The sequence below is a fragment of the Salmo salar genome, chromosome 06 (genome assembly GCF_965601325.2).
Source record: "Salmo salar chromosome 06, fSalSal1, whole genome shotgun sequence".
NCBI classification, from domain to species: domain Eukaryota; kingdom Metazoa; phylum Chordata; class Actinopteri; order Salmoniformes; family Salmonidae; genus Salmo; species Salmo salar.
In genome coordinates, this window is record NC_138296.1 from 10,840,001 (window position 1) to 10,855,476 (window position 15,476).

Below are 15,476 nucleotides of genomic sequence, written 5' to 3' on the forward strand. Positions count from 1 at the left end.
AAATATACTGTTTAGGTTTTCTACTGCCAAGTTTACACCTTCACTATTACAGTGAAACATTTTGTCCAGGAAGTTGTGATCTGATAGGGGTGTCAGTGGACTGATCAGTCTTTCTTTCTTTCTTTCTTTCTTTCTTTCTTTCCAGATCAGGAAGACCACAGCCAGCCAGGTGTATGAGATGCTGCTGACCTATGACGATGTCATCGACCCTGATGTGATGGATGATGTCATGACGTCGCTGAGTGACACCAACTGGTCAGTGGAATCAGAGACAGGAACTCAATTAGTCCGTAGCGCTGCGTTCCGATTCTCCCCCCTTCTTCCGGTGTGCATGTGCACACTCCCGGTCATTAAGTTAACAATGGTGTAAGCTCTCTGTATCCTCTGGTTTTAGGGAGGAGGACGTCGCCACGGTGAGGACCCACAGAAACCAGCTCTGTGATTGGCTAGGAGTGCAGAAGCCCCAGCTCGTTGCCAAGGTAACCATTTTGAGAACTGCTAATCAAAAATGTTGGTGTGTGTGGATGGATGAATTAATCAATGTTTGAATACTTTATTAGTCTAAAGGAAATAGATGTTTGGCCCTTATGTCGTAAGTCAGGTGCTGTTGCAGGTTGCAGAATAGCAGCCCATTCATATCAGGGTTGTAATATAAAGAGGGCTGTCTGTTTGTTAGTGAGGTTGACGATTCCTTATTAGACCCAGATGTTTGCCTTTCCTCTGCCTGCCAAACCTTGATTCACTTTACTGTGTAATTAGTCGAGAACGAGGTCTGCTCCGATAAGAGAGAACCTTTCAAAGATATGACCTTCAACTATTTATCAGAGGAAGGACTTGATTTAGTTTGTCTATGAAAAGAAACGACAATATTATCCACTTTTAGCTCCTTGACACGTGATTAACTTCAATATTGTACTTATTCTCTTTTTTCTACGCTCTGTTTTCTTCCATAGGGTCCTGTCCAGTAGGCCTGGGGAAAACTATTCTCAGTAGGAACTGAAGAACTGTAGCACAAGATCCTTCAGGATGGCATTCTGTGTGACACATCACAAAGTACAGCTGCACTTCTAAAAGGTCACAGCCTTCAGTGATGTTCCAAGACCCACACACTTTGCTACAGTACATTCTAATTGGTATGCTAGTATGGTCATGGAATGGATAGTAGTCTGGGTCCATTTGGGATTCAGCATTCCTGTCTGTCTCTCTCTCTCTGTCTCTCTCTCTGTCTCTGTGTGCTTGTGGAGCGTCTTTGAATGAGGATGTGGACTGCAAAAGTAAAAACAATCTGTCAATAAACAAACAGAAACCGCATCATGATTTTCCCGTTTCCAATTTATTCACTTTTTTTAGAGAGGAAAAGATTGAGAAACACTGTCATGACAGACTCATCATTGATTAGGAAAAATGAGTTCAGTGGTTATTAAACAGTTTTCTCCTAGTAAGGGCAGTGTGTGCTTGTGTCTAGGAGGAATAGAGAGAGAGGAGGGAGACCAGGAATATAGGACGAGGAATTTTCGTCAAGGGCTTTATATAGGAGGGGAGAGAAGGACGTGTTTCATAGTTTAGAACCAATGTCTGTTCACATGGGCGGGGCCACTGAGTTGGCAGAGTTTACTCTATGACAAACTGCTCATTAAGAAGCTAAATTACATTTCATCTTTTCACAAATAGTTTCATATTTAAACATTTAAATTGCACAACAATTCCATGTGAATCTGATAACTAGAATGTGTACACTTTCCAAGATACAGTTTGTCGTCCTGTCATCAGTAAGAATGTCTCAGATGTCAACTGATCTGGCATCATATTCATTTTGTACCAACACATATTTTCAACTGGTTGGATTACTGAAATATGGTTCCTTTCCCCCCACCTTCAGTGGCGGTTCTAGACCATTTCAACTGGGGGGGGCCAAGCTGGGGCCAGTTGTACTGTTAGAGGGGCCAGTTACATTAGACGTTATTGTTGTCATATCGTTTTCTTCACTGCATTGCAGGCATTAGCAGGCAAAAGACCATGTTCATAATCATCATCGTTGCCACTGTCTAATAATGGATGTAAAAAAAAGAATGATAGCAAAAATTAGTTATGTAAAAATTATTTCATACTCCACATTTAGGGGGGCCACAAGGGGATCCAAAGTTGTTGTCACAGGGGCACTGGCCCCCCCTGCCCCCTCCAGAACCGCTAACAAAGGCTTTTCAAGAGTCCTTCTGTAGAGTCAAGAGAGAGGGAAGGGAGAAAGGTATTTATGGGGGGGTCATAAACCTTACCCACAGGCCAACGTCATGACACCAGGAATATAGGACGAGGAATGAAGGAGAGAGAGGAGGGAGACCAGGAATATAGGACGAGGAAAGAAGGAGAGAGAGGAGGGAGACCAGGAATATAGGACGAGGAAAGAAGGAGAGAGAGGAGGGAGACCAGGAATATAGGATGAGGAATGAAGGAGAGAGAGGAGGGAGACCAGGAATATAGGATGAGGAATGAAGGAGAGAGAGGAGGGAGACCAGGAATATAGGACGAGGAATGAAGGAGAGAGAGGAGGGAGACCAGGAATATAGGACGAGGAATGAAGGAGAGAGAGGAGGGAGACCAGGAATATAGGACGAGGAATGAAGGAGAGAGAGGAGGGAGACCAGGAATATAGGACGAGGAATGAAGGAGAGAGAGGAGGGAGACCAGGAATATAGGACGAGGAATGAAGGAGAGAGAGGAGGGAGACCAGGAATATAGGACGAGGAATGAAGGAGAGAGAGGAGGGAGACCAGGAATATAGGATGAGGAATGAAGGAGAGAGAGTAGATCCTAATAAAAAGAGACAGTCTTTCAGCAGCTTTGCATTTCTGAGATAGCAGGGTGTGAGGGAATTTGCCCGTCAGCACATTTGATAGTGAGAATCTCTTCTTCCACCCCCCAACCCTCTCCCTTCTCTCCCACCCTGTCCCCTCTCTTCTGACATGCTACACATTCCGTAGTAGAGCAGTGATAATACCCCTTAAATACCCATTAAATCTGTACCTTATGTCATCCAATCTGAGCATGGCCAGCTGTAGACATGGAAGAGTTTTCCCTCTGTGCTTCTAGTTTCAACTGACAGGGACATGGAGGAGTTTTCCCTCTGTGCTTCTAGTTTCAACTGACAGGGACATGGAAGAGTTTTCCCTCTGTGCTTCTAGTTTCAACTGACAGGGACATGGAGGAGTTTTCCCTCTGTGCTTCTAGTTTCAACTGACAGGGACATGGAGGAGTTTTCCCTCTGTGCTTCTAGTTTCAACTGACAGGGACATGGAGGAGTTTTCCCTCTGTGCTTCTAGTTTCAACTGACAGGGACATGGAGGAGTTTTCCCTCTGTGCTTCTAGTTTCAACTGACAGGGACATGGAGGAGTTTTCCCTCTGTGCTTCTAGTTTCAACTGACAGGGACATGGAGGAGTTTTCCCTCTGTGCTTCTAGTTTCAACTGACAGGGACATGGAGGAGTTTTCCCTCTGTGCTTCTAGTTTCAACTGACAGGGACATGGAGGAGTTTTCCCTCTGTGCTTCTAGTTTCAACTGACAGGGACATGGAAGAGCATGTGCACCACTAGCAAACGCAACAGCAGTTACTTGTTGTGACCGGCTGCTCGTTGTTGTTTCCCCAGGTTATCTATCCATGGAAGTTCCATCAACAAATCAGGCTGTGTTGTAGTGTGTGAAAGTCATTTAGAGGAGGGGGGGAGTGCCTTTGACATTCATTCAGTCCATATCTTGTATCTGCTGTGTTTTTGTCATTCAGTATCTAGTTACTTGTCGTGACAGGCTGCTAGTTGTTGTGTCTTTGAACGCTGTCTGTCCTTGTACGTAGCAATACAACAAACAGAATGTTCAGTGTTGACGTTGTAGGCGGTGGACAATGACCATTGTTGTTTCAGATTCTTTTCATTCATTTCTTTGCTTGTATTTGGGTTTTAGGACATTTGTAAAAATATATATATATTTAAAATGATAGTTATACCCACAATTCAGCTTATTTTTTGGTTTCTTTCAGCCGTGAACACATCTCCTAGTAGAGGGTTTATTAGAAGCCTCATCTATTTGAGTTGGACAGCCTGCCTCCATTCCTCTTCGTGACATGTAATCATTATTTGAAGCCTCATCTATTTGAGTTGGACAGCCTGCCTCCATTCCTCTTCGTGACGTGTCATCATTAATCATTAACCAGTGAGTTGTTTACCCTCAGACAGCCACTAAAGCAGTAGTAATTAGTCTTTCGTTGTCAGTTTGGGCTCCATGCCTGTTTTCCCTGGTTAATTACGTCCTCTCTGCTTGGCCTGTAGAGGTCAGATGGGATGACCTGTGACCTTCCTCTGGCCCCTCTGAGCAGTGTCAAGGGGGGTCTATGCTTGGTAGAACGTCAACGTCCTAAGCCTTCAATATACAATATATCCAGTGGTAAGGATAATTGTCAGCTGTGGGTATGGTACAGCTGGGCTAGAAGTCATATTTGGAAGTTGTCCACCCCTTCACCGTGTGTGTGTGTGTGTGTGTGTGTGTGTGTGTGTGTGTGTGTGTGTGTGTGTGTGTGTGTGTGTGTGTGTGTGTGTGTGTGTGTGTGTGTGTGTGGTGTGGAGCAGTAGTGTGTGTGTGTGTGTGTGGAGCAGTAGTGTGTGTGTGTGTGTGTGTGTTCCTGTACAGCTCTACTTTCCCTGGGCTCAGCCATTCTCTCCCCAGCTGACTGTTCAGCTGTCACTAGCACTTGTCCTCTAACGAACTGTTGTCACAACACACACACACACACACACACACACACACACACACACACACACACACACACACACTACTGCTCCACACCACACACACACACACACACACACACACACACACACACACACATACACTACTGCTCCCCCCCCCCACACACACACACTACTGCCTAAACCCTAATGGTTACACATGGACACAACACCACCCACAGTGGTGTAAAGTACTTAAGTAAAAATGCTTTAAAGTACTACTTAAGTAATTTTTGGGGGAATCTGTACTTTACTTTAAAATGTATATTTTTGACAACTTTTACTTCACTACATTCTTAAAGAAAATAAGGTACTTTTTACTACATACATTTTTTTCTGACACCCAAAAGTACTCCTTACATTTTGAATGCAGGACAGGAAAATGGTAAAATTCACATACTTATCTAGAGAATATCCCTGGTCTTCTCTACTGCCTCTGATCTGGCGGACTCACTAAACACACATGCTTAGTTTGTAAATGATGTTGTGTTGGAGTGTGCCCCTGGATATCAGTAATAAAAAGAACATGGTGTCGTCTGGTTTGTTAATATAAGGAATATGAAATGGTTTTTGATACTTAAGTATATGTAAAACCAAATACTTTTAGACTTTTACTAAAGTAGTATTTTACTGGGTGACTTTAACTTTTACTTGAGTCACTTTCTGTTAAGGTGTCTTTACTTTTACTCAAATATGACAATTGGATACTTTTTCCAACACTGACCACACACTACTGCCCTAATGATTATACATGGATATACCCCCCCCCCCCAAACACACACGCTATGAGTTCAAATTAGGCTCAGGGAAGTGTGTCTGGACTGTCAGAGGGTGTGTCTGTGTGTCTGGACTGTCAGAGGGTGTGTCTGGACTGTCAGAGGGTGTGTCTGGACTGTCAGAGGGTGTGTCTGTGTGTCTGGACTGTCAGAGGGTGTGTCTGGACTGTCAGAGGGTGTGTCTGGACTGTCAGAGGGTGTGTCTGGACTGTCAGAGGGTGTGTCTGGACTGTCAGAGGGTGTGTCTGGACTGTCAGAGGGTGTGTCTGGACTGTCAGAGGGTGTGTCTGTGTGTCTGGACTGTCAGAGGGTGTGTCTGGACTGTCAGAGAGTGTGTCTGGACTGTCAGAGGGTGTGTCTGTGTGTCTGGACTGTCAGAGGGTGTGTCTGTGTGTCTGGACTGTCAGAGGGTGTTTCTGGACTGTCAGAGGGTGTGTCTGGACTGTCAGAGGGTGTTTCTGGACTGTCAGAGGGTGTGTCTGGACTGTCAGAGGGTGTGTCTGTGTGTCTGGACTGTCAGAGGGTGTGTCTGTGTGTCTGGACTGTCAGAGGGTGTGTCTGTGTGTCTGGACTGTCAGAGGGTGTGTCTGAGTGTCTGGTCTGTCAGAAGGTGTGTCTGAGTGTCTGGACTGTCAGAGGGTGTGTCTGAGTGTCTGGACTGTCAGAGGGTGTGTCTGAGTGTCTGGACTGTCAGAGGTGTGTGTGTGTGTTTATGTTGGGGTCAGGATGGTTTGTGTGAGACCCAACCCCTCCCTCACCCCTCCCCCATCCCTCCTCACCCCTGCACCCCTCTGAATCGATCTATCACCCCCGTCCCAGAGCTAGCAGCTCACATCCTTTCCTGTATGAAACCCCGTGTCCTCTGTCCTCTACTTCCTTCTCATCCATCACCTCATCCTTTATCCCTGTCATTTAGACACACATTCCATCACACCACCCATCACGCCACCCATCACACCACCCATCACGCTCTTCACTCATCCTACCAAGGCTGGTGGTCATTGTGGAGTTCCACGATACTCTTAAGATGTGTTTGTCGTCAGCATAATGTCTCAGAAACGTGTGTTGTTTCTCCTGAAGGCTATGATGGCATGCCCTTGTCCCCTTTGTCGCCCATGTCTCACCCCTGTTCTCCCCTCACCTCTTCCCCCCGTCTCCCCTTGTCCCCCCTCTTCCTACCCCTGCCCCCCCTGTTTCATCCCTTCCCCCCGTCTCCCCTTGTCCCCCCTCTTCCTACCCCTGCCCCCCCTGTTTCATCCCTTCCCCCCGTCTCCCCTTGTCCCCCCTCTTCCTACCCCTGTCATCTATATGTCTAATGTCTGTATTTATATGGTTATATCCAGAATGCGACTCCTCTCTCTCTCTGAAAGTCGTGACATAGGGCCAGGGGTCGGCGGGCGGGGGGTTGCTATGACGACATCCCACGGTGACACAAAGCTCATTGGACTGTGCAAACAGCCGATCCCGATCCAGGGTCTCACCCTGACACTGAGTGAAGGAGTCTGGGGGGGGGGGGGGGGGGAACGGTGCTCTCCCTTGGTTACGGGGTCCTTAGTTACAGTCAGACAACAGGGTTGTGATTAATGATAGGATGCATTGAACTCACACACAAACACAAAGCATTCGAACCCCGTTATGATAATATACAGCTATTGTTATTTTAATTTGGTCACTTTCAGTTCCGTTTTTCCACCATGTATTGTCTCAGTCAATGTGACGGTGATGATGAGTATGAGAGAAAGATACCAAAAACTCAGAGATACAGGAAGAGAGAGATGTGGGAGGAGGGATGAAAACAGCCAGGGGAGACTGAGCTGGCCAGTTGGAAGGAGTGGGATGAATTTGAAAAAGCTCGACCCATACACAGTCCAAAACTCAGAGTGTATGGTTTACACGGTTCATGACCAGGCCACTGAATGACATCTGATGCTTTTGTAGACTGTAACCGTATTACAGAGAGACTTCTGCTATTTCATTTTTATTTTGTATTTTTATTTAACCTTTATTAAACTAGGCAAGTCATTTAAGAACACATTCTTATTTTCAATGACGGCTTAGGAACAGTGGGTTAACTGCCTTGTTCAGGGGCAGAATGACAGATTTTTACCTTGTCAGCTCGGGGATTCGATCCAGAAACCTTTCACTGATTGAGTTCTGTATCTGACTTTTAGACCGGTAGTTTGAATATTCAACGTGTGTATTTCAGTCATGTAGGGGTTAAAAAAGAAATAGGTTGGTCAACTCTGATTGCCTGCCGGTCCTCAAAAGGAGGGTAAACTGTGTTTACTTCCATTAACCCTCTACTGAACTGTTCCTCTCTGAATGGCAGTGAGTTAAGGCTGAACTTCAAGACAGACGCACCATCCAAACCTGAATATAACACACAGACCAACAATAGACCAACCAATCACAAAGCCATGGTGACATCATGAGAAAGTTGTTGTCCTTTTTGACAGGGCCTACGGTTGCCATGGAGCTGCTGCTGCCTAAATGGAACTGCAGCACATTCTAGTAAATGAAGGATGTCAGTGTGGTGGAGGAGGTCAGTGTGGTGGAGGAGGTCAGTGTGGTGGAGGAGGTCAGTGTGGTGGAGGAGGTCAGTGTGGTGGAGGAGGTCAGTAGTGTGGTGGAGGAGGTCAGTAGTGTGGTGGAGGAGGTCAGTAGTGTGGTGGAGGAGGGGTGTGTGGTGGAGTAGGGGTGTATGGTGGAGGAGGGGTGTGTGGTGGAGGAGGGGTCTGGTGGAGGAGGGGTGTGTGGTGGAGGAGGTCAGTGTGGTGGAGGAGGGGTGTGTGGTGGAGGAGGGGTGTGTGGTGGAGGAGGGGTGTGTGGTGGAGGAGGGGTGTGTGGTGGAGGAGGTCAGTGTGGTGGAGGAGGTCAGTGTGGTGGAGGAGGGGTGTGTGGTGGAGGAGGGGTGTGTGGTGGAGGAGGTCAGTGTGGTGGAGTAGGGGTGTGTGGTGGAGGAGATCAGTGTGGTGGAGGAGGGGTGTGTGGTGGAGGAGGGGTGTGTGGTGGAGGAGGTCAGTGTGGTGGAGGAGGTCAGTGTGGTGGAGGAGGGGTGTGTGGTGGAGGAGGTCAGTGTGGTGGAGGAGGTCAGTGTGGTGGAGGGGTGTGTGGTGGAGGAGGTCAGTGTGGTGGAATAGGAGTGTGAGAAAGGGGTGACGTGGGTGTGAGTAAATAAAAGTGCTATTTGCAGCCCTGACATTGACAACTTCCTCTTGTTGGAGCCATACATCTCTGTTATTAGTCCTGCAGAGGACCCAGACAGAGCCTTCAATAGCAGTCTCTCACTCTCTCACCACACACACACACACACACACACACACACACACACACACACACACACACACACACACACACAGAGCTTTAGAAGGATCAGGACCCCCCTTCTCTTTCCTTCTCTTCTCTTCCCCATCCCCTCAAATGTCCACTGGGATGCCATTTACTCTGTCCAAATTAAGTTCCAACTGTAATGCTGAGTGTTTGCCACAATATAACAGCCTGCTCAAACAGAGCCTTGCAAAAGTATTCATCCCCCTTGGCATTTTTCTTATTTTGTTGCATTACAACCTGTAATTTAAATTGATTTTTATTTGGATTTCATGTAATGGACATACACAAAATAGTCCAAATTGGTGAAGTGAAATTAAAAATATAACTTGTTTCAAAAAATTAGAAGCAAAAAAAATATGGAAAAGTGGTGCGTGCATATGTATTCACCCCAATTACCTTCAGAAGTCACATAATTAGTTAAATAAAGTCCACCTGTGTGCAGTCTAAGTTTCACATGATCTGTCACATGATCTCAGTATATATACACACCTGTTCTGAAAGGCCCCAGAGTCTGCAACACCACTAAGCAAGGGGCACCACCAAGCAAGTGGCACCATGAAGACCAAGGAGCTCTCCAAACAGGTCAGAGACAAAGTTGTGGAGAAGTACAGATCAGGGTTGGGTTATAAAAAAATATCAGAAACTTTGAACATCCCACGGAGCACCATTAAATCCATTATTAAAAAATTGAAAGAATATGGCACCACAACAAACCTGCCAAGAGAGGGCCGCCCACCAAAACATTAATCAGAGAGGCAACAAAGAGACCAAAGATAACACTGAAGGAGCTGCAAAGCTTCACAGCGGAGATTGGAGTATCTGTCCATAGGACCACTTTAAGCTGTACACGCCACAGAACTGGGCTTTATGAAAGAGTGGCCAGAAAAAAGCCATTGCTTAAAGAAAGAAATTAGCAAACACAGTTGATGTTTGCCAAAAGGCATGTGGGAGACTCATATGGAAGAAGGTTCTCTGGTTAGATGAGACTAAAATTGAGCTTTTTTGCCATCAAGGAAAATGCTATGTCTGGTGCAAACCCAACACCTCTCATCACCCCGAGAGCACCATCCCCACAGTAGAGCATGGTGGTGGCAGCATCATGCTATGGCTATGTTTTTTATCATCAGGGACTGGGAAACTGGTCAGAATTGAAAGAATGATGGATGGCGCTAAATACAGGGAGATTCTTGAGGGAAACCTGTTTCAGTCTTCCAGAGATTTGAGACTGGGACGGAGGTTCACCTTCCAGCAGGACAATGACTCTAAGCATACTGCTAAAGCAACACTTGAGTGGTTTAAGGGGAAACATTTAAATGTCTTGGAATGGCCTAGTCAAAGCCCAAACCTCAATCCAAATGATAATCTGTGGTATGACTTAAAGATTGCTGTACACCAGTAGAACCCATCCAACTTGAAGGAGCTGGAGCAGTTTTGCCTTGAAGAATGGGAAAAAATCCCAGTGGCTAGATGTGCCAAGCTTATAGAGACATACCCCAAGAGACTTGCAGCTGTAATTGCTGCAAAAGGTGGCTCTACAAAGTATTGACTTTGGGGGGGTGAATAGTTATGCACGCTCAAGTTTTCATTTTTTTGTCTTATTTCTTGTTTGTTTCACAATAAAAAATATTTTGCATCTTCAAAGTGATAGGCATGTTGTGTCAATTGACTTACTTGTGATATTACCCTAATAAAGTTGAGGAACTTTTGTGAAGGTTTGTTGTGACTATTATTAAGCTTTAGCTACTGACTCTGACAGTTGAACTTGAGGTGAGGAAGAATGTTCCAGGCCTACCAGAACTACTCCTATAATATAACAAAATATAATGCATGTATTTATACAACATATTCTGATTGAAAATTAACAAATTAACCTCCTTCTGTAAGGTAATATCTGTATAGCAGACGCAGTAGCCATCTATTATAAAGAAATACATGTTGGATTAACCTCCATCTGTAAGTCTATCTGTATAGCAGACGCAGTAGCCATCTATTATAAAGAAATACATGTTGGATTAACCTCCATCTGTAAGTCTATCTGTATAGCAGACACAGTAGCCATCTATTATAAAGAAATATATGTTGGATTAACCTCCTGTAAGGTAATATCTGTATAGCAGACGCAGTAGCCATCTATTATAAAGAAATATATGTTGGATTAACCTCCTGTAAGGTAATATCTGTATAGCAGACGCAGTAGCCATCTATTATAAAGAAATACATGTTGAATTAACCTCCTTCTGTAAGTCTATCTATATAGCAGACACAGTAGCCATCTATTATAAAGAAATACATGTTGGATTAACCTCCTGTAAGTCTATCTGTATAGCAGACGCAGTAGCCATCTATTATAAAGAAATACATGTCGGGATTGTAACATGGCACCAGCATATCTCTCTCTCTCTTTCTATCTCTTTGGGGCCTTAGCTTCACTTCCTTTATACAGGCTATATATTTTTTATATTAATATCATACAGTGGATATCTAAGCCTATAGGTCTATGTATGCAATGCCCTGATGCATTTAGTGTTCAACTCTCCGACAGCTGAACCATTTGTTGTTTTAGGAAAGTAGCCTAAAAAACTATAAAAAAATTGCTATAAAGTTTTGCATATTCGTCAAACACAAGCAAGTGTTTCTGTAATCTATTATAGGCTGTTTTTAAAGACATGCAAATGGCTCAACAGAATCAAACAAAACTGTTTTGAACCTTCTGAACAGGCTATATTGCAGCAATTACCAACAAAGGCAAGTGCCTACCATACCCAACACATGACAGCAACAGGCTAATGTTATGTATTTTACAACAGACCTACTAATGACCCGACATCATCTAAATATGGAGCACACAGTTAAAAAGACAGACCTAATTTAATTTAACCAATGAAAATGTCTCAACAGAATTAAACATATCTAAAGAACTGGGCTCATTTGGCCAATATCCCTCATTGATGGAGCTGGCTGCGCCAGGTTGGAGCTGAATCCATATGGATGTCCTGTACATTTCTCAAATATCTGGTAAATTAAAATCTTCCCGGTCACAATGTCAGGCGCCAAATGTTTCTAAAAGAAACCTGTTGAGGACAGGCGTTCCGCTAGCGGAACAATCATCCAATGGAACAGCAGGGCGTGAAATAGAAAACATCAAAAATCGAATAATTTCAATTTCTCAAACATACGACTATTTTACACCATTTTAAAGATACACTTCTCCTTAATGTAACCACATTGTCCGATTTCAAAAAGGCTTTACAGCGAAAGCAAAACATTAGATTATGTTAGGAGAGTACATAGACAAAAATAACCACACAGCCATTTTCCAAGCAAGGACATGTCACAAAAACCCAAAACACAGCTAAATGAAGCACTAACCTTTGATGCAAAAGCATCAAAGGTTAGTGCTATCTCTAAAGCATATAAAGCATTCTAAAGCATTCTAAAGCATTATAAAGCATTATAAAGCATATGAATATGTCTGGATTTGATTGGAGCTTTGATCAACATGAACATTCTAACCTGATTCTACCTGAGCCTGATTCTACCTGAACCTGATGCTACCTGAGCCTGATGCTATCTGAGCCTGATGCTACCTGAGCCTGATGCTACCTGAGCCTAAAGCTACCTGAGCCTGATGCTACCTGAACCTGATGCTACCTGAGCCTGATTCTACCTGAACCTGATGCTACCTGAGCCTGATGCTACCTTAGCCTGATGCTACCTGAGCCTGATGCTACCTGAGCCTGATCCTACCTGAACCTGATGCTACCTGAACCTGATTCTACCTGAGCCTGATGCTACCTGAACCTGATGCTACCTGCGCCTGATGCTACCTGCGCCTGATGCTACCTGACCCTGATGCTACCTGAACCTGATTCTACCTGAGCCTGATGCTACCTGAACCTGATGCTACCTGAGCCTGATGCTACCTGAGCCTGATGCTACCTGACCCTGATGCTACCTGAGCCTGATGCTACCTGAGCCTGATGCTACCTGACCCTGATGCTACCTGAGCCTGATGCTACCTGAACCTGATTCTACCTGAGCCTGATTCTACCTGAACCTGATGCTACCTGAGCCTGATGCTACCTGAGCCTGATGCTACCTGAACCTGATGCTACCTGAGCCTGATTTTACCTGAACCTGATGCTACCTGAGCCTGAAACTACCTGACCCTGATGCTACCTGAACCTGATGCTACCTGAACCTGATTCTACCTGAACCTGATGCTACCTGAGCCTGATGCTACCTGAGCCTGATGCTACCTGAACCTGATGCTACCTGAGCCTGATGCTACCTGAGCCATACATTAAAGATATTTAATGAGCCCCTCCCCCCCACCAAAATGATTGTGCCTTTAAGCACTACAGAAAAACATAAAAGCCCATAGGTGTAGCTATGTTAAAAAACAAGGTGACCCCCCCCAACAGCCAGATGGAGATACACTACCGGTCAAAAGTTTGGACACAGCTACTTATTAAAATGTTTTTCTTTATTTTTACTATTTTCTACATTGTAGAATAATAGTGAAGACATCAAATCTATGAAATAACACACATGGAATCATGTAGTAACCAAAGAAAGTGTCATATGTGTGAACATATGTGGAAACTCTTTCAAGACTGTTGGAAAAGCATTCCTCATGAAGGGTCGCTACAGTTATTGTTTTTGGTGGTTGTGAACATTATTTTAAGTTAATTATATGAAGGAGGAAAGAGAGAGAGGGGGGTGGGGGGAGAGGAGAGGGGGAGGGGGAGGGGGCGGAAGAGAGGGAGAGTGGGAGGAAGCGATGGAGAGGGGGATGAGAAGAGGGGGTAGGGGATGAAGAGAGGGGGAGGGAGATGGGGATGAAGAGGGGGTCGGGGGGAGAGAGATGGAGGGAGATGGGGAGGAAGAGAGGGGGCAGGGGAGATGGGGATGGGGAGGGAGAGAGAGGAAAGGAGAGAAGGGGGCCAACCTCGCATGACCACAAAACCACATCCCTTTTCATAGACAGACAGTCACAGGACAGGAGCCATTGGTAATAGCAAGGAAGCCAACCACAACAGTTGGATGACAGTTGGTTGATTGAGATATTACTGGTAGCTGTAGCCTACAATCAGAGCTCAATGGTAATATAACATTAAGTTCAAAGGATGTCAACAGATTGAAGAAACATATCTATTTTTTACAGGGATAACTTAGCATAACGTCTGGGACAATTTCTTTGAAGTATTACTGGCAAATGTGCGTGTCACCCTTTGAAGTCTTTGGGTTCAGTGTAATTTGGCCGTTCCAGTGTTTTGACTGCAGCGTAATCCCAACGGTACCTGATACACACACACACACACACACACACACACACACACACACACACACACACACACACACACACACACACACACACACACACACACACACACACACACACACACACACACACACACACACACACACACACAGGGTACCCGAGATCAAGAGGGGCTTCACACACACACACCGCCCCGTTCCACAGTTGAAACATGGAGCAGACTCACACACCGCCCCGTTCCACAGTTGAAACATGGAGCAGACTCACACACCGCCCCGTTCCACAGTTGAAACATGGAGCAGACTCACACACCGCCCCGTTCCACAGTTGAAACATGGAGCAGACTCACACACCGCGCCGTTCCACAGTTGAAACATGGAGCAGACACACACACCGCCCCGTTCCACAGTTGAAACATGGAGCAGACACACACACCGCCCCGTTCCACAGTTGAAACATGGAGCAGACACACACACCGCCCCGTTCCACAGTTGAAACATGGAGCAGACACACACACCGCCCCGTTCCACAGTTGAAACATGGAGCAGACTCACACACCGCCCCGTTCCACAGTTGAAACATGGAGCAGACACACACACCGCCCCGTTCCACAGTTGAAACATGGAGCAGACACACACACCGCCCCGTTCCACAGTTGAAACATGGAGCAGACACACACACCGCGCCGTTCCACAGTTGAGAGCGGAGTTCCAATCCCCTGACTAGTGCTGTGATAGTTGGAATGTGGTGTGGTCCCAACACCACCTTCTGCAGGAAACACCTAACACACAACACAACACAACACACACACACACACACCCACAGGGTCCTAATCCTCCTGTACGTCTATGACCCTGTGACACACACACACCTGGGGCACCAGGCCCTTTGTACCTCTGACCCTACAGTGGAGGGTGAAGTGAGGGTAGAGGTGTGGGTGAGGCGGGGTGTGACGGAGGAGGAGGCTACAAGGTATTTTGTCTGTCTAGACACACAGTCCCCTTGGGGATTAGAGAGGTGCCTTGGCTCTCTGACTCGCTCTCTGACTCTCTCTGGCACTCTGAATCTCTCTCTGGCTCTCTGAATCTCTCTCTGGCTCTCTGAATCTTTCTCTGGCTCTCTGAATCTCTCTCTGGCTCTCTGACTCTCTCTGGCTCTCTGAATCTCTCTCTGGCTCTCTGAATCTCTCTCTGGCTCTCTGAATCTCTCTGGCTCTCTGACTCTCTCTCTGGCTCTCTGACTCTGAATCTCTCTCTGGCTCTCTGACGCTCTCTCTGGCTCTCGGACTCTCTCTGGCTCTCTGAATCTCTCTC

The 15,476-nt window shown here is 45.7% G+C and overlaps 1 protein-coding gene across 2 annotated transcripts in view; it reads left to right on the forward strand.

The window, feature by feature from the left end:
* Nucleotides 1-1,311, forward strand: part of LOC106606222 (tubulin-specific chaperone D) — a 137,601-nt gene extending 136,290 nt beyond the window's left edge. For both annotated transcript variants that reach the window (XR_014392597.1, XM_082976299.1), the window contains exons 37-39: nucleotides 146-255; nucleotides 395-479; nucleotides 954-1,311. Coding sequence is in view for 1 of the 2 variants with exons in the window: in XM_082976299.1 (XP_082832425.1) it covers nucleotides 146-255; nucleotides 395-479; nucleotides 954-968 (210 nt within the window). In the remaining variant the exon portion in view is untranslated. The remainder of the gene's footprint in view (nucleotides 1-145; nucleotides 256-394; nucleotides 480-953) is intronic.
* Nucleotides 1,312-15,476: the final 14,165 nt, after the last annotated feature.